Genomic DNA, 24,982 nt, shown 5'->3' on the forward strand with positions numbered 1-24,982 from the left:
TAACTGCCGGTCCGCAGTGCGGAAGGGGCCCGCGAGTGGGGAAGAGATGGGGGTCGGCAGCGCCTGCGGAGACCCCGGCAGGGCAGGGCGATGGGGAGCGCTGAGGTTGCTGGGTGGCGACCCCGAGGGAGGGGAGCGGCAGGTGGAGGTGGTCAGGCAGGGCTGGGGGCAGCCCGAGGCTTGGTAGTCCGCGCCGTTTGAAAGCAACAGTTGAGAGTCGCAGCCGCAGCCGCCGCCGCAGCCGCCGCCTCGGCTCCCTCCCAGCCCGGCCTGACGCGGCGTCGCGCCCCCCGGGAGCTACGCGAGGCCGGCGGTCGCGCCGGCTCTGCTCAGCCGCGTCTGGCACTCTGGGGCTGGCCGGGGAGCGCCCGAGGCGGGGAGAAGCGCGGTGAGGCGCTGGCCCCAGCATGTCGCTGCCTCCGGAGAAAGCCTCGGAGCTGAAGCAGCTCATCCACCAGCAGCTGAGCAAGGTGAGGGCCGCGGGCGCCGGGCGAGACCGGGCCTCTCCGCCCGCCTTTGGTCCTGAGCGCCCGACCTGGCATCCCGAGGCCCGACCGACGGCGGCGCCTGTTTGCCGGGGACACGAGCGCAGGCTCTAGGGCGCAGAGCACGGCTGGGCCGTCTCCGGGTGTCCAGCCGGGGCCGCTCTCTAGCCTCGCCGAAAGACAACAATGCCGGCAAGTGCTAGTGAGTTTGAGGTGACGGAACGTGGGAGAGTGATAGCACAGCTGTGAGAACGAAGCATTCATCCCGCGGTTTCTGGAGATCAGATCGAGTACAAGTTTTGTTTGGAGCATGTGTATATTTAGAGGTCTGGAATTGGAATTACTTTAAGGGTGAAACTTGTGTCTTTCAAGTTGAACTAAATTAGCAATTCTTAAAGAAGTCATGAAAGGGAAGTTACTGAAGGACTTGCAACGAAAAGCGTTTGTGATGTTTCGAAGCTCAAGGAGAACATTGTTGAGGTGCTCAACTGAATGCAGTAATCTGAAATAATAAAAGCTACGGTTTATTGTACACTTGCCAGGCTTTCTGCTCAGTGTTCAGCATTTTTTGGCTAAGCCTCACAATATGGTCTTGGCAGGGCATTATTTTTTTCCAGATTCATAAAGGGTGAATAAGTTAACTCAGGGTCACGTCTAATAAGCAGACTTTGAGCTTCTCCAGGTTTGTATTCTTTTGATTATACAACAATTCTCTTTCAAAAGGTCTGCTTTGGTTGAGTGTTATTTGTGGGGAACTGATAACAAAGGTAGCAGATAACCAGCAGAAATTATTCCTAGAATTTGTACTAAAAAAAAAAAAACATCCTAAATTTTTTTTTGGTTTTCTTCCTTTTAAAAATCTTAACCTTTATTCTTATTGAATTCTGGTAACAATTTTACATTTACTATTATCTTGAGAAGCCTTCCTGAATTTTATCTATCTACTCTCCCATCATTTTTTTTTCCTTTGGGTGTTTTAGAAAGAAATTAGCTGATTGGCAATGTTTGATGACTTTGTAATGTAAATGGTAATTCAAGTTTTCTACGTAGATGGATGTCCATGGCAGAATAAGAGAAATCCTTGCTGAGACAATACGGGAAGAATTGGCACCTGATCAACAACAGTTATCAACTGAAGATTTGATCAAAGCCCTTAGACGTCGGGGAATCATTGATGATGTGATGAAAGAACTTAATTTTGTTACTGTGAGTAATCTTTTAGGGAAAAGATTTTGAGAGTATGTTCTCATGCTTAATGCCACTTATAGGGTCCATATTTGGGGCCTCTTTTTAGGAAAACCACTTTAAAATGAGACAATTTGGGAGTGGCTGGCTGGCTCAGTCGGTAGAGCATGCAACTCTTGTGGTTTGGAGTCTCACATTGGGTATAGAGATTTCTTAAAAAGTAAAATCTTTAAATTTTAAAACATTAAATAAATGAAATAAAATGTTAAAAAAATGAATAAGATCATTTTACCTAATACTATCTTTACTTCAAATATAAGCTAACTCTACCCTTGAAAAGTAGCAAGTAGGATTATGTATCAGTGAGATTGGAGTTACATACCATATTGCTCTCTCTACAGAATTTTCTGTTGTTATTCTCTAGTTCTGTAACTTTAAGTATACATATTTTAGTTAAATTAGGTCACCATAACCTAGTTCTTTTTCACTAGTATTGTTCTATAACGTTTTTGATTAGGCATATTTTTTTAATACATTCTTTTGGAACTCCATTGTCTGTGATTAACAAATTATCAATTTCTTTAAAAAAATGATTGCGTAAGAACCTTCAAATCTCTTCATACAAATAGGTCAGTAATGGGATGATAGTCTCTCAGTGCACAAATTAGTAAGTAGGCCTTTTGAAAATGAGGCAATAATGAGAAACTGTGACCTCAATATCTGGGTATTATAATGTAAAAATTGGATGGACTGCATAATACATCAGGGAATAATTTTTTAATACAGCCTCTTTTTTTGGTTTTTGAGGTTTATTAACCCATTTGTTTAAAAATTGACCCAGTAACAGCTTCTGCTATGTGAATGTCATTTCCTTGTTAAAATTAGTTCATGGTGGAATCATAAGGCAAATGTTAGGTTTAGAAAAAGTTTACCCTTGTTTAAGAATTTGTTTTTAGCATTCTGTGGACATTGGTTGAAGGCTGTTTAATTACTTATCAAACTTTAGGAGTGACCAGTAACACCACCTTTTTTGCAGACTTTTCACTATTTTAATTATGTAATTATTTAATTAGGCTGGGAAAAGTTTCCTTGAGGGGGCTTTATACTATTTACTTAGTTCCATTGTTGCCATTCCCTTGCTTAGTTATATTTTTTGTTTTCTAATTTGTTTTCATTTTTTTCTGCCTTTCTAGGACAGTGTTGATCAAGAACTCCCTTCCTCTCCAAAACAACCTGTTTGTTTCACTGATAGACAATCAACCTTGTTAAAAAAAAGTATGTGTATTTCTTTTTAACATTGATTTCATTTTGGATAGTACTACATATTGATGTGCTGTAGTGTTTGGTATTTGATAGAAAACATTTTTTCTTTCTGGAATGAAATACTAATATTTTTATGATTAATCATCCAAAAAAACTTAGATTCTGTTTTGCATGAAGTGTGTATTATGTCAGAAGATTTAACATGTAGCAGAGTGGAAGCAAAAACAGGATCACCTGTTGCTCATGTTTTAATAATGTATTTTATAAACACTGTACAGTCTTTTAATGGTAATTACTTAATAAGTATACTTGCTGAGCTGATATTTGTCTGAGTTTGTGGAGGTGAAGGAGTGTTGGATAAGCAACTAAAAAGTAGATTTCTTAAGCATTGGCTCTGACTCCTTTCTAGCTGGGAGAGAGTAGCCAGCATATAAACTCAGATAAAAATATTTTATTATGTATCTATTCTTCCCTGGTTGCAAATGGTCCTGGTATACAGTAAATGTGTTACTTTTTTTTATTTAGTCTTTGATTTTATTTCTGTCAAGTTATTATTTCCTATTGTCTTGATCACATTCCTTAAGTTATTTGGCAGTTTCCTCATATATATTGCTACACTTTACAGCTAATATTGATCCAACACGGAGGTATCTTTACCTTCAGGTTTTGGGTGGAAAAGCTTTCTTGGAACATCTACAAGAACCTGAGCCTTTACCGGGACAAGTTTGTTCAACCTTTACTTTATGTTTACATTTTCGAAACCAACGTTTTCGTTCTAAACCTGTTCCATGTGCCTGTGAACCAGATTTTCATGATGGCTTTTTACTTGAAGTACACAGAGAAAGCTTGGGTAAGAAGCAATAATAACTTGTCATTTAATTGAGTAAATCTTTGTTAGGTTTTATTGCAGAACAACCATAAGACTTTTGCTGTAATGAGAGATTTAAAATGAGTAAATCTCCCTAGGTGTTTTTTTCTCCCCTCTTTTTTATAAAATCTACTTCCACCTGCCTTCTTACTTTATTTTCTACTTAGTTTTCCTTGAAGATTATTTTTTTACTGCTTTAATGGTTGCTTCTTTTGTAATAAACACTTAAATGCCTATTCGGTGCATTATACAATACTAGGCAAGTGCTGAGGATATATTGGAGGATGAGTCATGATTCTACTCATTTATAAAAGATGGCTAGATTTATGATGTTATATAACTTTCAAAAATAAAAAAAGTTTAGATGGGAATCTATAATTCTCATAATTTTAAAGTTGTGATAGTTGATTCTTATAATTATTTTACATAGCTTCTGTAAATGTATTTTATGTTTTGGTTAGCAAACTTAGCAAAGTTACAGAATTATACCTTTAGAATTTTAGATTACCTAAGATGGTTAATATACTACGAAAAAAATTTTTTTCCCCTCGTGAAAAATGTTGCCTTAATTAGGCTGTTAATGGCTTCACATGCTGGCTCCAAGGTGCCAATCTTTCAGTTTTGTGTAGATAATACAGTGATTATTTCTGGAGGTTTAGGGATAAAGGTAGTTTAGGGGTTAATGTTGACATATTTGAAGGCTTTTTATTATGGTAGATTTTAGTTAAGTGCTTTTTATTTTTTTTTAAGTTTATCTTATTTATTTTTGAGAGAGGGTGTGTGTGTGCACACAGGGGTGGGGCAGAGAGAAAGGCAGACAGAATCCCAAGCAGGCTCTGTGCTGTGAATGCAGAGCTTGATGTGGGCCGCAAATTCATGAACCGAGAGATCATGACCCAAACTGATATCAAGAGTTGGACGCTCAACTAACTGAGCCACCCAGGCGTCCCTAGTTAAGTACTTTTAAAGAACAGACTTATCTCTTAGGGATGAAAAACTCTGATATGCATTGAGTAACTAGATGACTCATCACAATTATTCTAGTTTTCTCAAAAGTTAGTGACAAATTTGGGATAGTACTTTTTTTATAATTTGTTGCATACTTTCTGAGGCATTACTGAATTATTTCATTTGGTTTTATGTAAGCTTATTATTAGTATTCTTTGCAATAGAACTGTTCTACGTTGACCATAATGGAATATGTAATGTGGTGCATTTGTTTGGTTTATGTTGCCAGGTGATGGAACTAGAATGGCTGATTCAACAACAATGTTATCAATAAGCGATCCAGTTCATATGGTGCTAATCAAAACAGACATATTTGGTGAGACTACTTTAGTAGCATCCTATTTTCTTGAATGGCGATCAGTTTTGGGCTCAGAAAATGGAGTGACCAGTCTTACTGTGGAACTTATGGGTGTAGGTATGATAACTAATCACTTACCTTTTTGTAACCAGTTTGTTTGTAAATACACTTTATGTTTTCTGAATGCCTTTATAACCCAAGAAGGAAACATGTAAAAATTTCATTAGAATTACAGTTGGACTCCAGTATTATAGTCTTAGGAAATGTCTTGAAGTGTGCTATGACTATAGAACTTCACAGTCAATCTGACCTTGTCTTAAGGAAAAAAATTTTTATGGGAAATGAATAGACAAATTTTGATAGCTTTTTTCTCCTCTCCATATCGATCTGATAATATGTAAGGCTGTAAAGAAAATTAAGATATTTCACACACATGCATGTATGCATACGCAAAAATCTTATAGTTCAGCACACTCCAATGTTCAGTGCATCCCCATTAGTACTAGTGTCTTCCTACAGCAGTAATTCAGATGTGGAGTTGATATTCTTCCATCCGATTACATGTGGGAATGTGGGACTCAAAGAGGTGTTAACTTGCTCATTGACAGGATCAGTGAGTGAATAGTACTCTTTGAGGACAGAGGTGGTACCTGTCTTACCATTGTCTCCTTGGACTCTTTCGTACTTCTTGATGTGTAATACATACTGTATTTGCTAATAACAGTGAAAAACAAAATGAAACTGCCAGTATTTTATGCATAACCTGTAAGGGAATTAGTTTGGTATTGAAACTAAGTCACAGAATCAAACCTGGCTTGTGGACAGTATAGCTTTAGTACTTTAGATTTTGGTAAGTCAGACCCAGAATGTGTTTTTCCTTAAATAGAAAGTAGGGGAAAAAAATTTATGTGGGATATTTATTTTCAAAAGAGATACCCATTATTTGTCTTCAAATATAGGCCTAACATGATTATCATAATAATGACCAAGAAACAAGTGATTCACCAGTGAAATAGTAAATAGTTCTGGTATAAAGTGTATTTGTTTTCTGATTCCTTAAATCCAAGCAAGGATTGAAAATTTGTACTCACATGTGATATGAAAAATGGGAAGAAATAAATGGGAATTACTTTGGATGACAAAGAGTATAAATATTTTCTGAGAGAGATTTTAACAGTTGTTTTGACTTTGTTTTTAATGTAAATGTGGTTGGCATACATTTAATGAGATTAAAAATTAAGAATCCCAAATCACTTAGATCCCAAAAGTCCCTTAAAATGTGATTAGGAAGGTCAGAAAATAGGTAATCTTATAATTAGATAAAGGCCTTTGTGAAAAATAAAAACTAATTTGATCTGGCTCAAATAATATGAATATTAAAGGTGATGTTGAATATTACCTATTTCATGTAAGTGGAAACACAAAATTCTTAAAATTATTTTGGTTGGACTTTGGTTGACTAAGTATACATAGTCTTGAAACCTCTGAAGTTCTAAATATTTATATTTATAGGCACAGAATCAAAAGTTTCTGTGGGAATTTTAAATATAAAACTTGAGATGTACCCACCACTCAATCAAACATTATCTCAAGAAGTAGTGAACACACAGGTAAATAATTCTGAATTTCTTTCTTTGTGTATTTGTTTTCGTAGTTGTATATTTACCTGTTGATCCTAGACAGTGCTTTCTTAGAAAATTATCATCTATTAGTTTTATTTATTTTTTTTTCAACGTTTTTTTTTGTTTGTTTGTTTGTTTTTTTTTATTTATTTTTGGGACAGAGAGAGACAGAGCATGAACGGGGGAGGGGCAGAGAGAGAGGGAGACACAGAATCGGAAACAGGCTCCAGGCTCCGAGCCATCAGCCCAGAGCCTGACGCGGGGCTCGAACTCACGGACCGCGAGATCGTGACCTGGCTGAAGTCGGACGCTTAACCAACTGCGCCACCCATGCGCCCCCATTTATTAGTTTTAAGCAAGAGAATGACAATATGATTATTAAAAAATGTTTGTCTTGGGAGAAAAAAGATCACTGACTAATATATGTAGACCAGATTGTAGACAGGGTATGCAGAAACAGGGAAGTCAGGGGCTTCTGGGTGGCTCAGTTGAGTGCCAACTCTTGGTTTTGGCTCAGGTCATCTCATACTTGAGATGGAGCCCCGCGTCGGCTCTACACTGACTTGGAATTCTCTCTCTTTCTCTCTCTACCCCTCCCAGCTGGTACACACACGTGTGTGTATGTGCACATTCACATGCTCTCTCTCAAAGAAAAATTAAACTGGGAAGTCAGGGGCTCTTACAAATGATGACGATGATGGTGGTTTAGATTAGGGTAGTGGTAGAGATGGGGAGCAGTATGTAGAATTGTTACAGTATTTAATTAAGGAGAAGAAATAGAAATTGAAAAAATATATTTTTTAAATTTCAAGCTTGCTTTGGAACGTCAGAAAACTGCAGAGAAAGAACGATTATTTCTTGTATATGCTAAGCAGTGGTGGAGAGAATATTTGCAGATTCGACCCTCACACAACTCCCGGCTGGTTAAGATTTTTGCACAGGTTTGTAAATTGCACTGGGAAAGGTTCACATCTGTATTTGAGATTTACTGTTGTATATGTAAATTTCATATATATGTAAATTTCATGTATGTAAATTTCATATATGTATAAAGTTGAATTTGTAAAATGTATTTATTCCAGACAAATGGAAGTTTATTTGTAAAAATAGAATGCTGATTTTGTGATACTCTCTTTTACTAAGTAGGTGAATAACATAACATAATCTTTGTTTTAATTTGGTTTTCATTTTCAATTCCTTTTTAAAACCTTTTTTAATGTATTTGATTTAAAACAGATGAAAACCCATTTTGTTTAACTTGGAGTGTGTCCCTGACTGATACTTAGTACTAAATGATTAACTACTAGGATACTTTGTGGTATTAGTTTTCATGTGCAGAATTGGGGCTTTGGGCATATATGCTTAGACATATATGTTGTTAGGGTATTTTTTTAAAGACAGTGTTACATATAATAATTCTATTTAGCCAATACATCTGAGCCAGTGACTAGTCATATTTAACTGCATCATTTCAATTATATATCTCTGCCTCTTTTTTCTTGTATCCCATGTCCATTTTCTCTCATTAACAAATCAGCATAAAATTTATGATCAGATCCTTAATTTGTGTAATTCTGAGGAACCATTCAAATGTTTTATATGTATTCAGTGTTTTATAGATGCTTTTATATGAGTATAGTATGGTGTTATTTTGAGTAACATATCTCAAATCCTGTGCATTTGTCTAGCTTTACCCTGGGATGGGCTAAGAGTGGTTCAATTTCTAGATGAGGAGCTTAGGAATGGGAAAGCCTAGTTGATGAGTGGTGGAAATGAGGGAAAAGGTTTCTCACTTTCTGATCGCATTGTCTGTACATTGTTTGGGCAGGTGAGGTGGCAGTGACGTCAGGATGGGGTGGAGAGAAACCAGTCAAAATATAACTGGCTCTTTACTGTCTATTTAGTCTGAGGTGAGATTCATTGCCATGTGGAATCTGGGACCAGAAGACTGGGTGGGTGAGGAAGTGGATCAAAGAAATGACAAATGAAAGAGGAGGAGGAAGAGGTTGAGATATGCAGTTAAGCAAATCAGGGAATGGGGATTTTCATGCAGAAAATATTACTTAAACAAGTTCTCATCTCTTAAAATTCATTGTAAGAATATTTGAACCACGTAGGTCATTAGTTTCATGGTAACCATATGAGACTGTCAATTTGTCAGGCATTGCCACTTTTGTAAAAATAAGCAGTATAAGGGATAAAGGAATGAAGAATCTTTCCTAAGATCAAACAGCAACTCAGTCTTGGAGACTTTATTAAGTTGCACTTTTGCCTAGTGCTTTTTTAGTTTGATGGGACCACCTCTCTCTATATAGAGAGAGTAAATAAACTGTTTATCTTACTGCTATTCCCCAGAAGTGTTTTTTGCTGCTGCTTTCTATATTTGATTAGATAGGAAATTAAGGAGCACCAGTTACTTAAGGCAGTCAATCCAATCACAAAAACTATAGTTTTAAACAAAAGAATATTATTATATAATATAATTAAATTATATTTATATATAACATAATATATAATATTAAATCATACATGGTCTGAAAATGAATTTCCATTGCTTTCAGACACAAGAAGAAATAGTTTATAACAGTACTATCCTTCTGGAGTGATGGAAATGTTCTCTGCTGTCCAGTATGGTAGCCATTGTGCTATTGAGCATGCAGAATGTGGTCGATGCAATAAAGAACTGAATTTTAAATCTTACTTAATTTTAATTAAAATTTAAATAGCCACATAGGGTTGGTGGCATTCTTAGTGGAAATTCTTAATTCTTAGTGGACAGTGCAGGTTTAGAAGCTGAAATATTGAAATTTTCAAGACATTTAGTTTATGGGGACATTTATAGGAAATATTGCTGTAATGAAACATAGGATATATTTGTATTCTAAGCTGCTACTATTGATGATTGATTTAGGGCAAATGCATCCACTTTTTAGGTGCTCATGCCTTCCCTATTAGTGGAGTTGTAAGAATAGGACTAAATGGCTTACTCAGTTAATTACCTTTATCCTAACCAAACATCTGTGGAATCCTCAGAGTCATTACATTTAATAATCATTGTACTTTTTCTCCCTCCCTTGCTTGTTTTGCTACAGTACAATAGTAATTCACTTAATCATAGCTTTTAAATTTTCTAGTGCAAGAAATTTTTAAAAAGTTATAGAAGTTGATCTTTGAGGCCATTAAATTTTAGGAAAATGTTATAAATCACTTGAGGATTGAGATTATCTTTTTAATGTTGAGATTGTGATTTCAGGACTTAATATTCTCATACTACACTAGATTAACAATAATACTGAGTTAATGAGTTAACGTAAAAGAAATCCAAGTAGTTTTCTACTTGTCTCTAAAATTAGAGTCATGATTTTCTGTTTTAAAAATGAGTACCTTGTGGGGTGCCTGGGTGGCTCATTTAGTTGAGAGTCAGACTCTTAGTTTTGGCTCAGGTCATGATCTCAGGGTTTGTGGGATTGAGTCCCATGTGGGGCTCTGTGCTGACAGTACAGAGCCTGCTTAGGATTCTCTGTCTCTCTGTCTCCACTCTCTGTGCCCCCCCCACCCCCACGTGCATGCTTGTTCTCTCTCTCAAAATAAATAAACATTAAAAAAAAAATGAGTACCTTGAAATACCCTATGCTTAAATCTCCTTCCTTTTCCTGTCTCTCTTCCTTATTTTCCTTATCTGTCTTTGGTTCTTCATTCTATTTGAGGTTTTGTTTTGTTTCAACTGATCCCTTCATTCTGTCTCTTTCTGATTCCTAAGATAGCATGGGGGAGATGGAGACTTAGAGACTACCATGGATGTGTTTGAGCCAGGCGGTACAGTGGGGTGGGAGAGGACAGGGAAAAAAATCAGTGCCTTTTAGAGTTGAGGACCATACTTGTGAGTGAAATCATAACATTTTGCTCTGTATCATATAAGAATTCATGGACTTTCTCATTATAATTAAATTAAAATGATAGGATTTTTTTTTTATTGCTAAAGTATGAGATTATATTGGAGAAGTGATGTTTTTGTGGTGTAGAAAAGACATCTATAGTTCCGATAATTCGAACAGATGATGTTTCTGTTGGCTGAGTTAGGTCTTATTTCTGAGGAGCCTTGCCATAATAGAGAGTGCTGTCTTTGAATTTGGAATAGAAAGTAGACCTTTGACTTTGTCATCTCAGTAATCAAGAAGTAAGGGAAATGTGGGCTTTTATAATATTAACTCTAAAAGCATAGTGGTAGACAGTCATCAGAGACTTTTGTATGCACTCTAGCTCTTTAGCTCAACTCCTAGGATATATTCTGTATTTGAAATGTAAGATGTTTTTCTAAAACGATTTTCAAAACTCTGCTTTGTTGACATGGTTAACAAATTATTGTTTCCTGTGGATCTCCAAGTGTAATGGAAACAAACAAAATGAGCTATGATAATTTGTTGTTGTGTCAGTAAATCAGAAAAGCTATTGCTTGAATACATAGTATTAAATTCTGTATGATAATATGAAAGAATAGTTTGGCTTAGAGCCCCTCTCCATCCCCTGCCCACTTGCCTATTCTGTTTTCAGAGGAGTTCTTTTTTTTTTTTTTTTTTTTAGTTTTATTGAAGGATACTTGACGCATATAATTGTATATATTTAAAGTGCATGACATAATGACTTGATATACATATATGTTGTGGAATTACTACCAAAATTAAGATAATGAACATATCCATCACCTCACATAGTTAACTCTTCTTTTGTGCAGTGAGGATGCTCAAGGTCTATTCTCAGCAACGTTCAAGTTTACTGTATTAACTACTCATCATGCTGTACATTAGATCGTCAGAACTTACTCTTCTTGTAACTAAAAATTTGTACCCTTTAGCCTACATCTCCCCTATCCCTCCCTCTTCCCAACCATTCTATTCTCTATTTCTTGAAATGAACCTTTGATTTGTTTTGTTTTGTTTTGTTTTAAGGTTCTACATGTAAGTGACAACCACCATACAAGATTTGTCTTTCTCTGTTTGGCTTATTTCATTTGGCATAATACTCTTCAGATATGTCCATGTTGTCATAAATAGCAGGATCTCCTTTTTTATAGCTGAACGATACTCTGTTGTATATGTAATATCACATTTTCTTTACTAATTCATCCATTAAAGGAAATTTCAGTTGTTTCCATACCTTGGATATTGTGAGTGATGCTGCAATGAACATGGATGTGCAGATATCTCTTTGAGATACTGATTTCAGTTGCTTCAGATATATATCCAGTAGTGAGATTGCTGAATCACGAGAGTTCAAGTTCTTATTGTCACAAGCTTTGGAGTCAGACAGCTCAGGGTTTAAATCCCAGCTCTATTCCATAACACCTGTAGCTTCAGTTTCTTAATTTATAAAATGAAAACAGTAAGAGATGTTAAGAGGACTAAAAGAAAAATTACATGCACAGCATTCAATAAGTGGTGGTGTCCAGAATTCTTTTATCCCACATTAATATGTTCTAAGAAAGTGTTAAAATTGGGGATGATTAATCTGTCATTACAGTGTTTTCCTCTCTTCCCCCAGGATGAAAATGGGATAAATAGACCAGTCTGTTCCTATATTAAACCACTTCGAGCTGGGAGGCTTTTGGATACTCCAAGGCAAGCAGCAAGATTTGTTAATGTCCTTGGTTATGAAAGAGCCCCGGTTATTGGAGGAGGAGGTAAACAGGAACAGTGGTGCACTCTGCTGGCCTTTCTCTGTAGAAACAAGGTATCCTACATATGTAATAGAATTGAAAACCAGTACATCTTCGTTATGTGAATTTATTGCATTTGAAAATAATTAACTTAGAAAAATGGATATATTGTCCGTTTGAACTAGTCAGAATCTTTTGTTTTCAATACATAAAGAAAAACCTTGGCATCTTTATTTTCTTGTATAGCTTCTTATTTAGTGTAATATGATTTTTGTGAGGTAGAGACAAGTAGTATAGTGTCAGAAATTAAGATATAGAGGTAAATTAAACAGTGAATTAGAGATGGCGCTGGGACCAGAACAGCGGTCTTTCTAGTACTATTCATGTGTTAAAATCTACTTAGATGATACATTTTTTTAAAAGAGAAAATGGCAGTACAAAGTGAATATGGAAAAAAGTCTTGGATTGCATGGTATTGTGTTTAGTTTCAAATATAAGTATATATTTAAGAATTGTGTAGGGGCTTCTGTGTGGCTTAGTCAGTTGAGCGTCTGAGTTCATCTCAGGTCATGATCTCGCAGTTCATGGGTTCAAATCTGACGTTGGGCTCTGTTCTGACAGCATGGAGCCTGGGGCTTGCTTCTGATTCTGTGTCTTCCTCTCTCTCTGCCCCTCCCCCACTCATGCTGTGTGTCTCTCTCTTTCTCTCTCTTTCTCAAAAGTAAACATTACAATTTTTTTTTAAAAAGACACATTGTTGATTTTTATTTTAAAAAATTATGGGGGCGCCTGGGTGGCGCAGTCGGTTAAGCCTCCGACTTCAGCCAGGTCACGATCTCGCGGTCCGTGAGTTCGAGCCCCGCGTCGGGCTCTGGGCTGACGGCTCGGAGCCTGGAGCCTGTTTCCGATTCTGTGTCTCCCTCTCTCTCTGCCCCTCCCCCGTTCATGCTCTGTCTCTCTCTGTCCCAAAAATAAATAAATTAAAAAAAAAAAAAATTATGTAAGTTTATTGATGTTAAATGAATTGATTTCAGTAAACTAATTTTATAGATTGTGTGTGATATTTCCTAATCTGTGTTCTAAAAATTTTGATAATATAAAAATAAGAGCACCTTTAGCATTCCAGTTCTACCAAAACAGAAGAAAAGAAATTTCTTTATTGTTTTGAAATAATTTTGTTTAGTTTGATGTTGTATAAATAGTATGAGTATTCATTCACAAGGCAAAGCTTATCCAGTAGAACCTATTTAGAATAGAGATTGATTTGTCAGAAGGATTTTACCTTAAAAACAATTGAAAACTTAAACATTATAAAAAAAAATATTTTGATTTATTCTCAAGCTGTGGTTTCCAAAAGTTGTGTTTATGGATTTTAGCTTTTTAACTTCAAATATAGTAGGAATGGTACATATTTAAAATTATTATGTAAAAAATGCTTTTGCAAAGCAAATAATCATCCCTTTGATTCACTATTATGTTCACCTTAGTTTGTTTAAAGAGAAAGAATATCTTAAAATTAGAATCTTGAAAATTATTGAAAAAGTTATTCTTGCACAAATAGCAGCATTACAAGAGTAAAGGTGCAATTTCACATATAATTCTATTGCCGGTTTTTCATTTCTTCTTGTATTTTTATATTTTTTTCCTGTGTATTTATCATTCTTTCTATAATTATAATTGAGATATAAATAAAATTTTGTGCCCTACTTTATAATTTAACATCATGCTATGAACATTTTTCCATGTGTTGCTATAATTTTTATGATCTCCATTTTAAAATGGTTGTTCGTATAAGGTTTTCTTTAGTTGACATACAAAATCTACTTAACTATTTTGCCATTGTAGGAATTGTTTCTCTTGGCTACAGTAGGCTTGCTTCCAATTTTTTGATGTTCTTGTGAGTAAATTTTTCATTGAATATCTTTGGGATTATTATTTTTCCTTTGAAATTTTTAAACTATAAAATCTCAGTATAGAAATTGGGTGTAAAAGGTTGGATATTATATTTTTCAAAAGTCAATTAATGATTTTAAAATGCTATTGGTTTTAGTATAGTTAATAAAAAAAACAGCAGTGCACGGGCACCTGGGTGGCTCAGTTGGTTGAGCCGCTGACTTCGGCTCAGGTCATGATCTCACAGCTTGTGAGTTCAAGCCCCACGTTAGGCTCTGTGCTGACACTCGGAGCCTGGAGCCTGCTTTGGATTCTGTGTCTCCCTCTCTCTCTCTCTGCCCCTCCCCCACTTACACTCTGTCTCTCTCTCTCTCTCTCTCTCTCTTTCAAAAAATAAATAAACATTAAAAAAAAAATCAGTGCAGAGCCACTAATACAAAATTTGGGGGGAAAGAAATCATCCCCCATGCTAACCCTGAACTTGTTATTTTTGCTTTTGTATGTTAATTACCCACAGTCCTACACTTAAATACATATCTTAATATAATTGCATCCTTACTGTTTAATATTTTGATTTTTTTATAGAATATAAGATATATTCTATTTTTGTGGTTTTCATAACATTTTTAAGATTTGAAAGTAATAAAACATTGTCAAAGAAAATTTAGAAAATAGAAGGGAAAATTATATATAATCTACCATAATTATTGCCACTGTTGGCATTTTGTTCTCTCATTTTTCCTAGTATTTATTGCCTTAAGATGATTACATATGGATACTGTAACTCATTGTTTTGAGTATTTTCCCATGTATTTACATTTCTCAGTGTATCATTTGTCATCTTGTCTGTTCATGTCCTTTAGCTAATCATCTTTAAAATGTTGCTGCATTTCTATCTATGTTTTATGAGTTTTTATAAACTTTTGATATGAATGCTCTCTTTTTTAAAAAAAAAATTTTTTTAGTGTTTATTTATTTTAGAGAGACAGAGGGCGAGCAGGGGAGGGACAAAGAGAGAGGGAGACACAGAATCCAAAGTGGGCTTCAGGCTCTGAACTGTCAGCACAGAGCCCAATGTGGGGCTCAGACTTCTGAACCATGAACCATGAGATCATGACCTGAGCTGAAGTCAGACGCTTAACCTGCTGAGCCACCCAGGCAGGCACCCCTGAAAGCCCTCTCTTAAAGTATACATGTTATGACTATCAGGTTTGTGAGCACTGACTGTGTAAAATAATTTAGGGTCTTCTAAAATTAGTATATTTTGTCCCCCCCACCATTGTTTCAGCTTAACACTAGACTTAGGATTAAAAGTGAAAAAATTAATATTCCCTTTTATTATAATTTCGTATTTGAATATTTGATGAGGAAACAATGTGAAGGAATAAATACTTAAATTCATTTCATTTTCTAGGGTGACTGTGAAGATCATGCTAATCTTCTGTGCAGTCTTCTTCTTGGATATGGATTAGAAGCCTTTGTGTGTGTTGGGACTAAGGCAAAAGGAATACCTCATGCATGGGTTATGACCTGTGGAACTGATGGAACTGTCACTTTTTGGGAGAGTTTAACGGGACACAGGTTTGTCAACTCAGCTTACAAGGATATTAAAATGAAGATGCATATGTTTTAAATTATAAGTTCTTTGTTTATATTGGTGGTACCCAAAGGCCTATACCGATAATTTTTATTATTGGATCCTTTTTGATGACTATGTAAAAAATTACTATAGTTAAAAAGCTGTTAAATTTGAAGAAAATTCATATACCTAGAATATTCTTTACCAACATGATTTTGGTTAAAAAAAAAAAAAAAAATTACATTTTACTTTCAATTGTGTAATTGGGATACTCTTTTTCTGATGTTTTTCTCCAAGCCTAAAAATAAGCTCAGGTTGTAAATCATGATTTCTTTTGAAAATTTGATGTCACCAACTCCACATTGGTAAATCCACTGTATACTTTTTTTTTAGTTTTTCTGTCATCATATTTTTTAGAGTTCAGTGCTCCCTCCTTGCTAGGATCATTTCTTTCCTTAACTTCCCCATAGTACTTTCAGTTTTCATTATTCCTGTCTGGCTATTCTCAATTTTCCTTTATCTTGTCTTTAAATGTTGGAGTTCTTAAAGGCTCAGCCCTGGGCCATCTTCTTCTTTTTCTGAATTTTTCCCTGGTTGATAATCATTTTGGTTAGTTATGCCTAATAATATGTAGCTAAATTATTTTAATTGTATTATCTGAGATGAATGTTTTTGATCTTAATGATTATACATAGAATATATTCTCATGTTAAAGTAGAGTTGATTAAAAAAATTTTTTTTAATGTTTATTATTTATTTTTGAGAGAAAGAGACAGAGCAGGAGTGGGGAAGGGGCAGAGAGAGAGGGACACACAGAATCTGAAGCAAGCTCCAGGCTCTGAGCTGTCAGCACAGAGCCTGATGCGAGGCTGGAACCTACGAACCGTGAAATCATGACCTGAGCCAAAGTCAAATGCTTAGCCAACTGAGCCACCAAGTGCCCCCCGAGTGGAGTTGATTTTTATATCATAGTGTGTGCCATACAATTACTGTAGATAGAGTAAATGTAGAAATATAAGAAGGAAAAACAAATATTAAACTCTAGTCTTGGGAAATAGTTATGGCCTTAAGTGTTCAAATAATTTTCTTTCTCAATAAGATGCTGCCTTCTTAATTTTTAAGTTCTTATTATATAAAATTATGATTTACTTCTTTTAGGTATATCCACAAACCTGTCAATCCTGATGAATCTCCAGTTGCTGAACAGCCCAAGCCATTGTACCCATATCGAACAATTGGTTGTGTTTTCAATCATCAGATGTTCCTGGGAAATTGTCAGCCCTCTGACTCAGTAGAAATATGTGTGTTTGATTTGAATGATGAATCCAAATGGAAACCCATGAGTGAAGAAGCAATCAAATCTGTGTGTGCCCCAGGAGCTACAACATCCCTTCCTCCCTTTCCCCCTCTATGTGCATCTACAATTGATGCTTCCGTAACAAGTAATGAAATAGAAATGCAGCTAAGGCTACTAGTGTCAGAACACAGAAAGGTAATTAATACTGAACTTAGTAGTTTCATGCATTTTTTGTCAGTTGTTTATGTATTTAACAATTTTGGGAGGGGTGCAGGTGGGATAGTACAGTCACTTTTATACCTGAACAAAGCAAATTTAACAAAGCAAAGGGCAGCAGAGTTCCTGCCCTTAAGAAGCTTATAGTTTTGAGAGTCAAGAGAGTTAAGTTCTGAGACTCAGAAATTTCCAAATATACCAATACTTGTACTGTTTTTTCTTTTTAAGTTTATTTTGAGAGAGATGGAATCCCAAGCAGGCTCCATGCTGTCAGTGCACAGCCCTGATGCTGGACTTTATCTCAGGAACCGTGAGACCGAGAGTTCTTGACCTGAGCTGAAATCAAGTCACTTAACCGACTGAGCCACCTAGCACTCCACCAATACTTTTAAAATTTATTATTTCCTTCTAGAAATAAAGAGTGGAGAACTAGTTCAGATTTTGTTAAATACTACTGTTTTTATTTCTTTTTTGTGAAGTACTTATTCGTATTATTCTCTATTGAAAATATTGGGTTATAATTTTTTATTTTCATTTTTTCCAGGTTAGTTTTGTTTGTTTTTTTTCTTCCTATTACACTAACTTAGGTAGATGTAAAATTACATCCTTCTAGCTTTAATTTGCATTTTCCTGATTACTTATGAGGTCAAACCTCTTTATTAGCCATTTTGATTTCTTTTGTAAAGTACATTAAAGAAGACATAAAAAGCATTAATCATAAAAGATTAGTGTATTTTAAGAATTTTTGTTCATTAAAATAAACCAGTCAGAGGCTGAAAAGAGCAGTACTGGAATAGGAAAAGTTATTTGCAACACATATAACTGATAAAGGACTAGAATCTCAGAAAATTTATTTCTAATTCACCTTTTGATGAATCCTGTTTTCTGTGTTTCTTGAGGCCATCAAAGACAAACTGATAGATATGTGTTCTGGGCTCCAGTTACTATTAGCTTTGGCCTCTAAAATCTGCCATACTTACTTGCTAATTCATCAAAGCATTTAAAAGTATTTTGGAAAATATTTAGTCTGGCATTTGTAGTTCTCAGCAATAGGTTGCTCAAGGATCTAGTTCACTATACCGCTGGGAATGAGAGCCCCTCATTACTGCCCCTTTCCCTCCATCACTCATACTGCCTTTTAATTTTCTTAGGTTTTGTTTACAAACAAAACCAGTATTTTATTACATTATAAGAATTTGAATAGAGAAAGAAAACAGGGGTGCCTGAGTGGCTTGGTTGGTTAAGCGTCTGACTCTTGATCTCAGCTCAGGTCACGATCTCACAGTTCACCACCCACCTCGGGCTCTGTACTGACAGTGCAGAGCCTGCTTGGGATTCTGTCTGTTCCTCTCTCAGTCCCTTCCCTGCTTGCATGGTCTCTGTCTCAAAATAAGTAAGCTTAAAAAAATTATTCTTTGTTATTATTTTCTTTAAGTTTATTTGATTTATTTTGAGAGAGAGCGCATGCACGTGAGCAGGGGAGAGGCAGAGAGAGGTAAAGAGAATCCCAAGCAGTCTCTGCACAGACAGCCCTGACCCAGGGCTCGATCCCACAACTTTGGGATCACGACCTGAGCCGAAACCAAGAATCAGACACTTAGCCAACTGAGCCATCCAGGCACCCCCTCCAAAAAGTTTAAAAAATTAAAAAAAAAAAACAAAAAACTGAGCTAGATACCAGTGTTGATCACTAAGTTAGTAGTGCCTGTAAATCAGCAAGTGAGATTTGCTTTTGCTGCTGGAAATAGATGGATGATACTGGACCTTTGAAGTCACTTGGAACCAGTAAAAACCTTGAATGCAAAATCAAGAAATGCTAGAGATTTATTATATCAAAATATTTAGAATTTTGAGAAGTTTTTTATGTTTATAACAGTGTTTTTAAAATGTCATGTGTCTGAATATCTGTAGTTTCTCTGATGTATATAAATGAAATCATAATTGCCTTCAACATTCCATAGAAACATGTTTTAAACTCCCTGAGGGCCTATAGCATGTCTTTTTCATCTTTTTATTTCTTTACAGTATAAAAGTTAGTGTTTTTTTTAAGAGTTAATGCTCAATTAATACTTGAGTTTATACGTGCAATTCATTTGTTGATTTTTCTCCCCTACTACAGTTAAATTTATGTTGGAGCTCTCAAATTAAGCAGATTCAATCGTATTATTTAAAGTCAAATAAAATGTGATCTCAAAATTCAGTGATACCATGTTTTTCATAGTAGGACTATTCCACATGGTCTTTTCTAGTGGATATTAAGGAAGTATAGGATTTTGGAGCCTTTACTAAGACTATTGTATTGAAAATTTTTTGTTGGGGGTACCTGGGGAGCTCAGTCAGTTAAGCGTATCTGACTCTTGATTTCACCTCAGGTCATGATCTCGTGGTTGTGAGATTGAGCCCCTTGTCAGGCTCTGCGCTGACAGCATGGATCCTGCTTGAGATTCTCTCTCTGCCCTGTCTCTCTCTCTCTCTCTCTCTCTCTGTCTCTCTCTCTCTGTCTCTCTCTCTCTCTCTCAAAATAAATAAACTTAAAAAACATTTTTTTCCTCTAAGAAGTAAAACCAGATGCCTATAGTTCCTTTTATTTTTTATTTGCATGTGTCTTTATAATAGTTACTAGAAAGTTTAAAAAATTATGACAGGTTTTAAGAATTTTCTCTTGGCATATGTTAAAATAGTCAACAATTAACAATTGGTTTCTAAAATAGTGTATTTCACCTTTTCTTTTTTTCTTTTGTCTTTTGATTGCTATAGGATCTTGGTCTCACCACTGTTTGGGAAGACCAGCTTTCCTATCTCTTATCACCAGCTTTGGCTTCTTATGAATTTGAGCGTACAACAAGTATATCTGCGGGCAATGAAGAATTTCAAGATGCCATAAGGAGGGCTGTACCTGATGGTCACACATTTAAAGGGTTCCCAATACATTTTGTATATAGAAATGCAAGGCGTGCATTTGCCACATGTCTTCGGTGAATGAATTTTCGAATTCATAAATGTTATTATTGGCTTAGCAGTTTCAGCAATCTGTTAGTCTGGTTTTTTAGGAATGATTTTAGAATCACATAATGAAATTCTATAATGATTTCTTTTCCTTGCCACAGATTGTGAGTCTGAAATGTAGCTCTAGGTAGTTGGATAATTTTCCCATTGATTTTGGTGCAATATTAGTTGAAGATTTCTGATCTTTTCTAGTGTAATTTTTTAAATTTATACACTGTGAGGAAATGTTCTATAATTCGGATAGCTTAACCAAAATTACAGGGCTGTTGGTAGCAGAGACAGGATTTTTAAAAATTATTTTAAATGCTGACTTACTTGGAAAAAAGTAAAACCTATGTTCACTTCTTAATTGAATAAATCTTCTTTCTTCTGTAGGTCTCCTTTCTGTGAAGAAATAATCTGTTGCCGTGGAGACCAGGTGCGACTGGCAGTTCGTGTCCGAGTGTTTACTTACCCTGAATCTGCATGTGCTGTTTGGATCATGTTTGCTTGTAAATATCGCTCAGTATTATAGGACTAACATTTCTGTAAGAATATACCTGTGTTTTATTGGAATTTTACACATTGTACATTACTAGCTGTTTAGAGGTTCATTATTTTAAAAATCACATTCTGGCTTGGATGTCATATTTTACTATTGTATATACCTGACTGAAAATGTTTGAAAAAAATCATGTATGTATTTAAAAATTAAGAATGAAAAACTTGTATAAATCTGAGTGGAATTTAGTATAAATTAAGTGTTTATTTTATTTTAATAAATGCTACTTTGTTTACAGGTATTCAGTAGTTTAAATATGAATATAAAATTTACCCAGTTTTCTTTGCATTAACAGGCAATCAGAGAGATATTTATTTGTCTGAGGGTTTGAGCCATAGTAAAGTCAATATGGAACATTATTTTTCATAGCTTAAATGGGATTATTTTATATAAATAGAAATTAACCTCACAACAGATTTATTTATTAGGTGAAAATACATCTTGATGAATTATCACTTCAGTGGTTTACCCATGGCTATAGGGATATTTGTGACTTTCCAGGGATTTATGGGAGGACTTTGATGCAAGAGCAGGAAAAACTAATACCCGAAAACATAAATATTAATAATAAAAAAAACTCACAGAAAAGTACATGAATAATTTATAAGTATTTGATTGAATCATCATAAAAATGAATTGAGTATTTTAGAAAAAATTTATCATACTCTTTTTTTATGATACTGATAAAGTATTTTCTATAATTAATTTTTTTTAATTTATTTTTTTAAGAGACAGAGTGCAAGCAGGGGAGGGGCAGAGAGAGGGAGGGCAGAGAACAAGCAGGCTCCAGGCTCTGAGTTGTTAGCACAGAGCCCGACGCAGGGCTCAAACTCATGATCTCTGAGATCATGACCTGAGCCAAAGTCGGACACTTAACCAACTGAGCCACCCAGGTGCCCTTGTTTTCTATAATTAATATTTGCAGTCTGTTGCTGATTTTCTGTAGTCAAAGGATCCATTATTAGCCTCTTCATGGATTCCATCTTATGAACCTACATTTGTTTTTCTTTCTTCCCTTTTTTCATTGTGATAAAAACATCAGTGTATATGTAACTACTCTAAATGGAAGAATCATTATGTGAGGCCACTGAAAAATAAGCATATGTAAGGGACTTCCTTCTGATACTTGTTTTAAAATCGAGCAAGCCTTTTTTTATATATAAGTTTTTTTTAATGTTTATTTATTTTTGAGAGATAGAGACAGTGCAAGCAGGGGAGGGGCAGAGAGAGAGGGAGACACAGGATCCAAAGCAGGCTCTAGGCTCTGAGCTGTCAGCACAGAGCCCAACGTGGGGCTTGAACTCATCAACTGCAAGATCATGATCTGAACCGAAGTTAGATGCTTAACTGAGCCACCCAGGTGCCCCTAAAATTGAGCAACGTTTTAAGAGAGCAACAGTGAACATTAAAAAAGCTATAGCAGTTTCACTTTTTGTAATAAACTGCATGATGTGGTAGCTATGACTGTCCATTCAGCACCTCTGTGCACAGTTCTTGATTCAGTTGCTTTATCCATTGGTCTTCTTAAGAAAGCACCTGTGCAAGTTTTTCTTTTCATCACTTTACCTCACCATTGCAAATAAAATGATTTAATGTTTTTTAAAAAAATTAAAATCTAGAGATAGCCTAAAATTTACCTTTTATTTTTATATATGGTATTTATGATTTAGCTTGCTTAAAAAGTCTGAAAATATCCCTCTTCTCAATTTTCTTTGAAAACAATAATCAGATATTTCTTGTGAGACTGACATGACTTTAGAGAATTAGAAAAATAAGAATTAAGACTTTTTTATTCTGTTGTCAAAATTACTCATAAAGCTATCAATAGAGAAAATCGCTTGTAATTTTCACCTTTTGGAACAAACTATTTATGAGGCACATACTAAGAGGCAGACTATGTTAGGATGAAGGCTATATTATCATTGAGGCTGGGCTTCCTGCCTTACTGTACCAGAGTAACACATGTATCCATAATGCACCTTTGGTATAAATTCTGAAATAAATTTCCTTTTTATGCACTTTAATAGAGGCTGGCATTAATAATTTTCTGTAAAGGTGGTTTATTTCAAAAGATTATTTCAGTGCATTTATCACTAGAATTCTACTCTTATTACTAACAATTTTTCTTTTTAAAAATTAAATATATCTTGTCTATTTAGCTGTCATAAAGGTTGTTTTCCTATTAAAAATGTAACATTTTTTATATAATGTCTTTAATATGTTCTTTTAGACAATATGTATGCTAGTACAGTTCCCTATACATATATATGTGTGTGTGTGTATAATACATAGGTGTATTTATTTAGTAGAAGATTTTCAGAAACCTAGAAAGTTCATTACTCTAGCATGAACCTGTTGAATAAAAGTTATTAAATTTAGTTCCAACCAAGTGAACACTCCAAGTGCTGTTAAATTTTTTCTTGTATTGAGGTATACATTTTTTGATATCTGCAAAAACACATTGACAACCTGGCAGTTCTGGAAAGTACACGTATTTGAAACCCAGTTTTCTACTTTTTAACAAAGACAAGGTTTGAACCAAAAAAAGTAGCCTTTATATTTGAAAAGACTGTTGCTATTAAAGTACTATTCTATACCATATAGCTGACCATCAGAATACATTAGTTACAAACCATCGATTGTTTAAACTAACCCATTTATACTTCTGATTTCATGCTGTACTAAACAGGAACATAGTTAAGGTTAGACTACAGTTCAGATAATAATTTCATACTTTCTATTTAATGGAGATAAGTACAGGAATTAGATGATCTGTTTTTTTAACATGCTTTTTTTTTTTTTAATATTTATTTTTTGAGGGACACAGAGTGTGAGTGGGGGAGGGGCAGAGAGAGAGAGAGAGAGAGAGAGAGAGAGAGGGAGCCACAGAATCTGAAGCAGGCTCCAGGCTCCGAGCTGTCAGCACAGAGCCTGATGCAGGGCTCGAACTCAAGCAGTGAGATCATGGCCTGAGCTGAAGTCAGACGCTTAACTGACTGAGCCACCCAGGCGCCCCTTTTTTAACGTGCTCTTAACTTTTAAGCCAATGAAAAAGTAGCATTGTTTTCAAGCTGTTGGCAGTTGAAAAATAATTTGAGATTAGCCAAAGCCTTTATAAAATATTAAAAACAAAATAGTCAAACATATAAACTGGAAGCCATCTAATTTTGAAGAACCTATTGTTTATTGTTTATAGCATATTCTATATTGTTTGTAGCATATTCTACATTTAAAACACAAGTTCACTTACAGTCATCAATGCATTTAAGTGTGGGTATTAAATGTTTAATATTTTCTTCTGAGATTTGGTTGGCATAGTCCTTGTAATTACATTGGACCTTTATTTGGTTTGTGAATTCACTACATGACACCAGTGTTGAAATAGTCATGGATACTAGAAGGGAAGGTAGAGGAGGTTATTAGCTGGTTGTTAGTTCACATATACTCTCAGGAAAGATTTCTTTCTCTGATTCTATGGAATTTAGACTTGTACTAATACTCCAAAAACAGATGTTTCCTAGTGTTTTTGAAGGTAGCTATTTTTTTTTTTTTTTTTTTGGTTTTGCATCTATACAGTTTTAACTACCATTATACTTATGCTATTTTTACATGTGATTTAATATTTCACGGTTTTGAATTACAGGATTTTGGACTTGAACAGAATCTTAGGTCTTCTAGTCCACTTAATTTATATAGTAATGAAATGGAGATCTAGAGAAGTGAAGTTCCCTGTCTAAAGATAATATTTCTAATAGATCAGTTCTAGAGCCAAGTTCTGACTTTGAGTTTGCTTCTTTTTGCTATATCTCTGTACAATGTGAGTTTTTTTTTCCTCTGGGGATGGCATTTCTGGATATGACCAAGTAACCCACATAGTATGGAAAATTTTCATTTTAGTGGTTCTACCCAAGACAGGGACATGGAAGGCACCAGTCTTTATGATACTTATCACATAACCTATAAAAAATTGCGGTGATATTTGGGGTATCAGGTCAGTGACAGATGAGGCCAGAATTGCCCTTCAGGGAGTCTGGCCTAGGGAAGCTGAAGCCCTTAGAGGGGCAGTGA

The 24,982-nt window shown here is 35.3% G+C and overlaps 1 protein-coding gene across 3 annotated transcripts; it reads left to right on the forward strand.

The window, feature by feature from the left end:
- Nucleotides 1–9: 9 nt before the first annotated feature.
- On the forward strand, nucleotides 10–22,938 carry CEP76 (centrosomal protein 76). Of its 3 annotated transcripts, none has more exons than XM_053902358.1 (12): nucleotides 10–470; nucleotides 1,536–1,691; nucleotides 2,864–2,945; nucleotides 3,559–3,783; nucleotides 5,039–5,224; nucleotides 6,620–6,717; nucleotides 7,542–7,670; nucleotides 12,268–12,456; nucleotides 15,690–15,856; nucleotides 17,013–17,346; nucleotides 20,125–20,342; nucleotides 20,749–22,938. In XM_053902358.1, the coding sequence occupies exons 1-12, from the start codon at nucleotides 408–410 to the stop codon at nucleotides 20,885–20,887; spliced, it is 1,986 nt and encodes a 661-aa protein (XP_053758333.1). In that variant the 5' UTR covers nucleotides 10–407; the 3' UTR covers nucleotides 20,888–22,938. The 3 variants fall into 3 exon arrangements, with proteins under 3 accessions (XP_053758333.1, XP_053758335.1, XP_053758334.1); XM_053902359.1 differs by lacking the exon at nucleotides 10–470 and adding an exon at nucleotides 562–965; XM_053902360.1 differs by lacking the exon at nucleotides 12,268–12,456.
- The last annotated feature ends 2,044 nt before the right edge of the window (nucleotides 22,939–24,982 follow it).

This window comes from Panthera pardus, unplaced genomic scaffold (genome assembly GCF_024362965.1).
Source record: "Panthera pardus isolate Hobbes unplaced genomic scaffold, ASM2436296v1 HiC_scaffold_15, whole genome shotgun sequence".
In the NCBI taxonomy this organism is placed as follows: domain Eukaryota; kingdom Metazoa; phylum Chordata; class Mammalia; order Carnivora; family Felidae; genus Panthera; species Panthera pardus.